Raw genomic sequence first — 9,803 nt, forward strand, 5'->3', positions numbered from 1 at the left:
GAAAATGGAGCGAAATTTCTACAGCCACTGATTTGGGTTTTGACGGGCCGTTCTTCAGATCGTCGGGCTGGACAAGGTGATAATGAGCAACTGCGTCCGTGTCGAGGGGCTGCACGCCGCCATAGACATTGTCGGCACCGGCTGCAACGGCGCGGACACTGTCAACATCTCCACCGGCTCCACCATCCTCGCCGGCGCCAAGGTGGCCAAGGTATTTTGATTTTCCACCCCCACCTTTTGTATTGGATTGCACAGGCGCATGTACTGTACTGTACCGATGTCTTCTCCCGTGCGTTTCTGCAGCAAGGGAGCATGGCGAGCTCGTCGGCCTGCGGCAGCGCCGATGTGCTTGAGGTGTTGGGTGTCAACATCGAGTTGGGACCCGAGGTACTGCTTGATTGGCCTTATGATTGCTCTTTTTCCTCTGTACTGTATTTGCTTTTCTTGTGCCTGATATCTTAATAGCCTCTACAGTATGTGTGCGTCGATTTCTAATACCAGCGAATGCAAATCATACCGCAAGGGGTGCCTCCTGCTACTGGAGATAGATTGTGACTTGTCGGATGCAACAGCCGTTAGTATCAAGCATCACTTGATGTATTCCTTGAGGAGTAATCAGACTATCAGAGGCACCTTTTGGCTGCTTTGACTTTTCTATATGTTTTTTTAGGGAACTTTTCTATATGTTAGTACTGCAAAGTAGCACGGGCATTTTACCAACCACCGTGATTTAGGCAAACATACACCCCCTTTTCAAAGTTACTCACACAATTGGTCCAACTGAGCAAAAACCAAGGTTGCATGGTGCTACATACTTTTCTTAACCACTCAAAATACGCAATGACACCCACTTTTGTGTCACATAAACTACATTCTATGGAGTTGATTGTTGGTCACAACCTTTTTTGCAATATTTATTCCAGATCTGGCAGCTTTGTGCATTATATAGCTGCATAGTCGACCAACATGTCGCTTATTTGCTTATAGTATTTATTATTCTTTCAGTCATGCATGGAAAGGTATCTGTCCTTGAACTTCTTACCCTCACATCTTATATTTCAGTCATGTTTGTGCATCTTAAGAAAACCTGGTGTGTTAATTTTTGTTATTCCCTTTTCTGTTGCCAGGGTATTAGACGGTTTGTCAATGAGGTGGGTGTTGGATTCATGATGTCCACAAATTACCATCCGGCAATGAAAATTGTCAAACCTGTGAGGAAGAGAAGCTGAAGATAAAGACAGTTTTTAATATCCTTGGTCCTATTTTGAATCCAACAACTGGTAGCTTTGTGCACTTTCCTTCTCATAGCTCTTTCACTCCTCCCTCTGTTCTTTGCCGTTGAGCGTGTTGGGTGTTGATTTCATCCACGTTCCGCAGGTGAACCAGGATTTGGATGCTCTTCGCCTCGCCGTCGTCGCCATCTTAGTCTCGCCTCAGGTGCCTCCTCCTACCTCTCTTCCTCCACCCCGTTTCTTTTCCGCGTTGGAGGTATATATGTTCGGTTTCCAGGTAGGAGATTACTAACTACTTTCTGAAAGTAGCAACTGTAGATTGAATCACATTTCGGATGAGATCCAGTGGAGTCCAGAATAATGTATCAGCTGTCAACACTTTGTCAGTTCCACCAAACACATGAAAATTATGCTCACTTGAGGTTCTTAGCGATGTGGAAACTGCCTAAGTTTAAGATACATGTATTTGGTGAAACTGCTAAGAACCTCAAATAAACGAGTTGGTTACCTGTAAAGGCACTGTCTAAGTTTAAGATATGATCTCATAAAATTACCCCACTTTAGTATTTCCTGCCAATAATCAGACAGTAATCAGAACTGCGCAGATGGCCGTACGCAGTCTAGGGAGGATGCTATGCTAACTGCCATAACATATATGAGTTGCTTCCACACAATTTCATCTGTTCTTTTAAATGTATAGGATGGGGGAGCAGCTGGTGTTACAGGTTCAACAACTGAAGTAGCCATTATTTCTTGGTGCCTTAAGGTACATCTGATCTTGCTTCATGTAGAGTTTCTCCTTTAAGCTGACTAATCACTGTTGGCGGCTACTAGAGCATGGGATTCTAAGTTGTACCCGAGCATGGGATTCTAAGTTGTTTTTCTGTCTAAGTAGTTACATTTGTTGTTGCCTAATCATTGTCCTATAATGTGCTATCTAAATGCTCTGTGGCGCGCCAATATATCGATGGCTACCATTGCACCCAGGAAAACATGTCGATTGGCCGCAGCCTAAACATCAGTTGCCTCTTGTCAATTTTCTTGACCATTTTTACATGTTTCTTCTTTTATATAAAGCTTTTAGTGTTACTTCTGAAATGATTCTTATGATATATAGCTTTTGATGTTGCGTATAAAATATTTCTTCTTTTATATATAGTTTCTGTAAAATTAGGTTACTAGACTACTGAACTAGATGGCCACTTGATTTTATCATGCCTTCATTGTTCTCATGTTCTGTTTTATTGTTTTTGTATTTTTTTTTCTGGCTGACCAGGGCTCAGAAACAATAGTGTGCCTCACAGCATTTGGATTTGAACTTGAATTTCTTAAATTGATTTGCTTTGATATGATATAAGGAAATAGTTGTCTGCGCGTATACTAATGTACCACTTTACCTTGCTGCTTTGGACTATATCCGGTGAGATTCCTCACTGTTGTAGATATATTATCAGCATACTTGATAATTGCCAAGATTGTCTAGGCGGATATACAAATTGTTGTTTGTCGGGAGCTTTCTTTTGAGTTATATGTAGTCTGATTTATTCCTTTTTGATATTGCTTGCTACTGTATGAGCATAACTTGGCACACTAATCTTTTTAGTGTTTCAGTTTTATGGATGGATCTGCTTGAGTTCCTGGAATATATCTGCTACATTCACTGTACTGTGTTTACATTCACACTGATCGTAGCTGCACCTTAAGATCTAATTGTCCAAGATAATTCTGAGGACGCGTGCAGTTTTTATTATTGTACTAAAAATGTTGGTGCCATGCAAATTAGGCCAACCTGGCAGTTTTGAACTCAAGTGATCTTTGCTCGCCTTACTCCCATCTACTTTTAGAATTAACTTAAATGATATTGATAGGTTTGGTTCCAACTCGATAGATGTATGAGTATCAGATCTTAAATTGCTTGATAGGTTCCAACTCGATAGATGTATGAGTATCAGATCTTAAATGATATTGATAGGTTTGGTTCCATTTGAGTATAAAGCAGCAAAGATACACATTATGTTCCTCTGCAAGATTGATTTTTGTGCATAAATTGTTTACAATGGTCACTCTATCTGAGATTCTCCTTCTGAACTTTAAAGAGGCTGCGTAGTAATATATTCTGCTCCTTTACTTCTCAGATGCCTCGCGTTGATCTCTCTGATCTGGTCGGGTTGGCACGGGAACTGAGCCGCCGTCGATGGATTTATCGCAGCTTGGCTACCTGTTGCTTTGGATCCGGTATGATCCCCATCTCTCTCTCTCTCTCTCTCTCTCTCTCTCTCTCCGAGACTCACCCACACACTCATTCGCTCACTCTGTTTGTGCGTGCGTGCAGTTCACACACCTGAACCCAAATACTGAAGTGTGTCAGTGTTGGTTTACTTGAATGATACTTGCTCCATTGTTGTGTTTAGTCATATTGTCCAATCTTAACATATGTTGTGCTCGCCAAGTTGAACTATCAATATATAATTTCTCATCTGATTTTGACACCTTGATCTTCTGCAGTTTTGTTTCACTTTTCAAGGATGAGTACAAATTACCAAAGGTATCTGTAATTGAGCTTTCGAGGGAAGCAAACCACATTCTTAAAATAAGCAGTAAGTCATTTTGTTTTCGCTTGAGAACTTAGGATATGATTTGTGTTGACGGAAGAAAGGAAAAATTTTAAGAGTCAGAAAGATATGTTGGTTATTCACAATTAACTGGCTTGCATTCAATATCTGAGTACCAGTCAGCATACACTTACTTTTATTCACTCATTTGATTCATGTATTTGACATGGAGATTACTGAAAAGAATTATGAAATCAATCTATTATTGTAATAACTTATACATTGGACGGTCGTTCTGATGAGTGATAACCAGGCAGTTCTCTTACACTACGATGGTAGGTTATGGACCAAGAGATGTGGGTGCACCGATGCCCACCAGGCACGATTGCTCGGCGCCGTCCTGTTATTACTCCCTTGGCTCCAATTTCTAGATGGCCACCAGCAGCAGCAGGAGGAAGGTCAAGCTCAGACCAGATTTGTGCCCCTGCACCTCCAGGTTCCTCTGCCTCACCTGTCCCTTCCTCCCTCTTATTTCTACTCCCTCCGTCCCATAATGTAAGACGTTTTTTCACTCGCTACATGTAGCATCAATTTATACATGCTTTGCATTTATGCAAGTATTGTTATGGTAAATATTCCATCTTCAATCCATGTTTGTGAAGTAACATTGTGCAAAAAAATCAATGTAAAATATATTTTGGGATGAATTGATATAGTTAGTTATCTGCAGCGCCAAGTACTATGACATGACTTGGTTCAAGAACCCATTCGCTGGTTGTTACAATATATTTACCCTTATTTGTCTCAACTTTATCAGTTTTAGTTTGTGTTGTCTGCGGCGCAGAACGCAGTTCAAAGGCAGGGCTGCCTCAACGATGAGTGTCACAGAATTAAGCTGATGGAAATATCAAACTTTGGATGCAGTCTTCTTGGTCCTGTAGCTTTTTCACTCTTTTGCCATTTCGATTGCTCCTTTTACTGGTTCCTTCATTTTTCGTTTGCGCTTGCTAGCCCTAACAAGGGCATGATAATTTTCTTAAGGAGAAAGCAAGCCATGACAACAATAATAGGATAAGATATACATAATCAGTAAATAACATGTGCTCTTTTACCCTGGTTTGCTTTGTTCCTTCAAAAAATTATCACGCCCTTGTTAATTTGCATCTCTTGCTGGTTTGCGCTTAGATGGTCCCTTTAGGTGTGTAAGTTTTACATAATCATACAACCTTTGGAATCCTAAAATCTTCCTTTGCTTCCTTAGTTTCGCCAAACTGAACTTCTCTAAAGTGCACCAACTAGAGCTTAGTCTTAGATATTTAAAATTGCTCGAATTTATTAATCCACCATTACAATGATTTTTATAGAGGCAAAATGATTGTATATATGACTGGCTGATACAAAATCTGGACAGTTCTGTCATGCCTTCTATCTTCACATCTGCCTTTCATGAATCTACTAAAGCTTTTTTTTTTACTTGATCTTCTGTGCATCTATGTTTATTCAGGTTATGGGGCCTCCATAGGAAACACAATAATCTGAATTCCAAAGTAAATATAACAGCTCCAGTGTGATTTTCTTGCTTAAATTTGTCATTCTGAATTCCTAAGTATTTATAACACTCAATGCACTTTTATAGGCTAATAAGGTACGTTTCTGTTTTCAGGAAAAAGATCTCATGTATATTTGGTCCTCTTGCCTTTTCCATGTTTCTGTCGTCTTAGAATTGTTAATGCGCATGCACTTAGGATGGATGCAATAGCTCAATGAACTGAATCCTAAACATTCAAGGAAAAACATTACAACATTTGGATAGAATGATACACCCACCGTCACCATCACCCTGCCATCCTCACCCCCTGATTAGTCTAGGTTGCCTCCTCTATCTCTCATGCTCCCTCTCAGATTTAGCTCTATTCTCTTGGATAAAAGTAACAGAGGCATCATTTGTGCTGGCATTTGAGTTTTTCTTAATACAATATGGATCAATATTTCTCAGAAAACAGTATGTATACATCAGATCTAAATTTCATATTTCTTCTGTTTCGATCGACTACTGGCAGACGTAAAAACTAAACAGAACCAGATCATGTGATCAGAAATACAATTGCTCAGGTTTCCTGATGGCATAGGTAGTTTGGTAGGTTAGTAAAACTAAGTGAACGATGTAATAGTCTATAAGAACAGTCTATAAGATGTATCCATTTGTCGTGTGATCTTTTTGCATATGTTTATGGATGGATAGTCGATGTGCTCGCTTCATACCGTTGCTGATACTTACCTTCTCTTGCCTATTTCCCCAAATCATGCACATGGCAATCTCCCTTTGTAAAAAAGTATATATGTATGTCACCTTTTGTGAGTGAAATATCCATCAGCATTGTACTTGACCATATGCTCTTTGTACTACTAGTGTGTATGCACGTGCAATGCACGTATGGTGTGATTCCATAAAAGAATACTTTGAAAAATGAATTCCGAGCAAAAAATTATATTGTTGATGCACACGAAATAGAGTTTAGAAATTTACTAATTGGTAGTACAAAATGCAACTACTGCCTGCGGTCATCCGGAAATTTTCGAAGAATATAAAAAAATGTACATGGTGGAGCCCACAAATTGTTTACTTCTACTTTAGTTTCTCCTCCAGACCATCTCACATCGGCTCACAACCAACTCCTTTTTTTACTCATCACAACCTGACAATTGCAGCATAGTAGAGGAGGCATAGGTCTTCTTTTGTGGAAGGTATGACACGGTGCAGCGATGGTTCCAGAACCAAGTAGATTCAGCTGCAGGCACTGTTATGGTTCCAGAACCAAGTAGATTCAGCTGCATGCACTGTTCACTGCGAATCCCTCCAATCTCAGCCGTTAGATTTAGGAGATCAGTGGCTAGGATTGATGTTATAGGTGCAATCCAGGACTCGTACACTATATAGTAGTATAGAAATTTGATGTTTTCTACTGAACCATATTTAAGTTTCTAATGGATTTTGATTCTTTGCTCCAGACTAATGCTTCGCTGAGAAACAACGGATGCTGGATCATTGCCTTAAGACAGTCATCATGCTCCAAGGCGGTTCCTACCGGGTTACTATTAATAAGTGTTGGCTTCCTCATGTGTCTTTGAGAAATCCTAATGTTTGATAAGTGATTTCGTGTTTCCTTTTGTATCTGTTTGCCATCATTCTTCCTCTTATCTCTTTTTGTAACACCTTCATTGCAGTTACGCATACAATGTTTGGTTGCTTAATGGCTAATAAAATTGTCAGACATATGGTTGGACTGCTTTGAGTTGTTGCCCATTGGATTGTTGAATCCTGATGTTCTTACGCATTTGATCTGATAACTATATTACCAGGTTGGATATGACCACACCCGGTAGGGGTGCGGGGTGCGGCAAGCCGCACTTTTCATCTAGTACTTACATAGAAAGCAGAGTCTACTCAGTTGAGAGCTCAGTTCAGTTTTTTTTTTCAAAAAGAAGGAAGCTCAGTTCAGTTCAGGTTTACACCAATAGTCTGCAACAGTTTGGATGCCTCCTTTTTTTCCTTGAAAGGATTAAATATATTATAAAAGTTCATCAAGAGTATAAAACATCAACATAATAAAAATTACATCAAGATTCATAGTTAGCGAGTGGCCCCTCCGTGGTAGACGGGGATAACCCCCACCCCCTCCCCCCTCATCGTTCTTGCGAGCGATCGGGAGGCCAAACCCTAGCCGCCGCCGGCCCCCTTCCTCACCTCTTCTTCCTTCCTTGCTGTCGCCAGGGGCGCGGTCGGGCGAAGCTTTGACGTCGCAGGCGGCGATGGGGCCTCGTATCTCCTTGTGCATGAGAGGTTAGGCGCGGACCGATCTGCCGGGCCTGGGTCGTGCTGGCGGACGGGTGCGGCGACTCTGTGGCTCGCGGGCATTGTCGGCGGTGGCATCCTGGCGGCGCGGCAACTAGCGTCCACGCGGAGGTGGTGGTGCTCTCTCAGGGCGGGCTGGTCGGTGCTGCAGGCAACGGTGCAACCAGCGCCGGCCTTGGGAGGAGAGGGCCACGGGTGGTCCCCCTGCCATGACATCGACTGGTGGGGGCGACGACGCAGTGGTCCTCCCCTGCTCCGGTGGAGGTGGCATCATCATGGTGGTGGTGCACCCTGGGTGGATGGTGGTGGCGGCGCTCATGGCCATCCCATTTAGGGGTGCGGGTCATGCTTGAGCTAGGTTGCGGACGACCACCCCTACCCCGGGGCTCAGCTGGTGGGGGTGGCGGCGCATCAGTGGCGGATCTGGCGGCATGCTGACCAGGTTCTAGCCTGATCCGACGGCTGGATAATGGCGGGTGGCGCGGATGGGCTCCTCGGTGAGCAATCTTGGCAGTGGGTGGCGGCCTTTGGGCCCCCCTTGCCAGTGGATGGGCATTCATTGGTGGCCTTACGTGGATCTGCATCGGCCGCCGCGGTGGGGCGACACAAATAGTGTTCTGTGGGGAGGTTGGCTGGAGGGATGGGCGGCGCCGGCATTAGGGATGCCTGTCGCCAGCACGGGGGTGTGTCGGTCATGGATGCGCCTCCTCCACCTCCTCCCCCTTTCCCCGTCCGTTTACGCGTGGATGCAGCTCCGGTGATGTTCAAGGCGGGATGTGGGCTGCGGTTTCATCGGTCGGGGGTGTCCCTTTGGACCAAAGCCGCCACTTTGGCTGGTCGCGGGGATGTCTGAATGTAGGACGGCAGCGGTGACGATGGGAGGCGCGCGTCTCAGGTATGGGCAGACAGCCATGGCCGCGAGGGTGGCTTGGTTGCGGTGGTTGGCGAATCTAGGGTGCGACGAAGGGGTGTGAGCGCTGGGGTACATCACTTGCCCAGTCCTTGTACTAGCCGACGGTGGCGACGTCTGTTGACGTCGTATCCTTCCTGAAGGCTTCGTTGCGGCATTCCCACTCCTTTCATCTTACTCGGGGTGAAAACTTGATCTACCGGATCTGACGGTGGCGGCTATCCGTGGTCGTACCCTTCTGAGAGGCACCGTTTTGGAGTCCTGGCTTCGTCGTTGTCCCTCTCACCTCTCCGTTGTGGATTGCCCACGGTGGAGTTCTCCGTCAGCTCCAAGCGGTCTTCTTCGCACATCTATAATTTGCTTGGTAGTCGGTGAGGTGGCGTGTCGATGACTAGCACCTTTGTACCTTTCCTTGGGTATCTGTTGTGTGCGGTGATGGCGTGCGTTTGTATCGATCTACTGGATGTAATCGGTGATGGTGTGTGTTTGTATCGGTCTACTGAATGTAATCGACAATGGTTACTAGTACTCCATCCATCCCATAGTACGTATAATAGTATGTTCATCTCAAGCTCATTTGAGCTCGGAGCAGAAGAAAACTTTTTTGTTATTACAACCGATGTACCAGATGAACAAGAGCCGAGCGTACTAAGCACACCGCATCACAAGTTAGACATACTACACGCAATAACTACTCCCTCCGTTCCAAAATAGATAACCCATACAAAGTTGGGTCATCTATTTTGGAACGGAGGGAGTAGTTTCGTGAGCTCTTAAGACTGACACACGAGCAGCTGAACAATGGAGTCTCCTCCACCCTGTTCCTGTATAAGATACACAGCACCAACGGAGTCTCCTCTTTCGTCTTCTGTTGAGACATGTCAGCAGTTGCTCCCTGTGGGAGCTGCTTCTCACCAAAGACCACCTAGATCTCACATAATCTAATCCAAAAGCCTATTATGGGAATCTAACAGTAACATTTTGATCCAAAGATTCAAATCAAAGTGTAGGAATCGTTCCACGATTTTATTTGGTTTAAGCATAGCACCATATGAAGCGAGAAAAGGAAACAGGGAGATGGTAAAATCTAGATGTATGTAATACCACCCAGTGTAATTTCGAAGAAAAAATAGCTGCGAAAAATCACGTGGATAGAAGCAACTTGAGGATAATGGACTCTACAAACAGTTCACATCAATTCCCCATAAAAAAAATAGTCCACATCCACATTGACGGGGAGAATTTATCGCATCAAT

General features: G+C 43.8%; 1 protein-coding gene across 1 annotated transcript; it reads left to right on the plus strand.

Annotated features, from left to right (window-relative positions):
• The first annotated feature begins 55 nt into the window (after positions 1-55).
• Positions 56-1,120, plus strand: LOC119362285 (anthranilate phosphoribosyltransferase, chloroplastic-like). The gene is made up of 3 exons (XM_037627484.1): positions 56-211; positions 304-387; positions 475-1,120. Exons 1-3 carry the CDS (start codon positions 83-85, stop codon positions 493-495), a joined length of 234 nt encoding a protein of 77 aa, XP_037483381.1. The 5' UTR covers positions 56-82; the 3' UTR covers positions 496-1,120.
• Positions 1,121-9,803: the final 8,683 nt, after the last annotated feature.

This window comes from Triticum dicoccoides, chromosome 2B, assembly GCF_002162155.2.
Source record: "Triticum dicoccoides isolate Atlit2015 ecotype Zavitan chromosome 2B, WEW_v2.0, whole genome shotgun sequence".
Taxonomy (NCBI): domain Eukaryota; kingdom Viridiplantae; phylum Streptophyta; class Magnoliopsida; order Poales; family Poaceae; genus Triticum; species Triticum dicoccoides.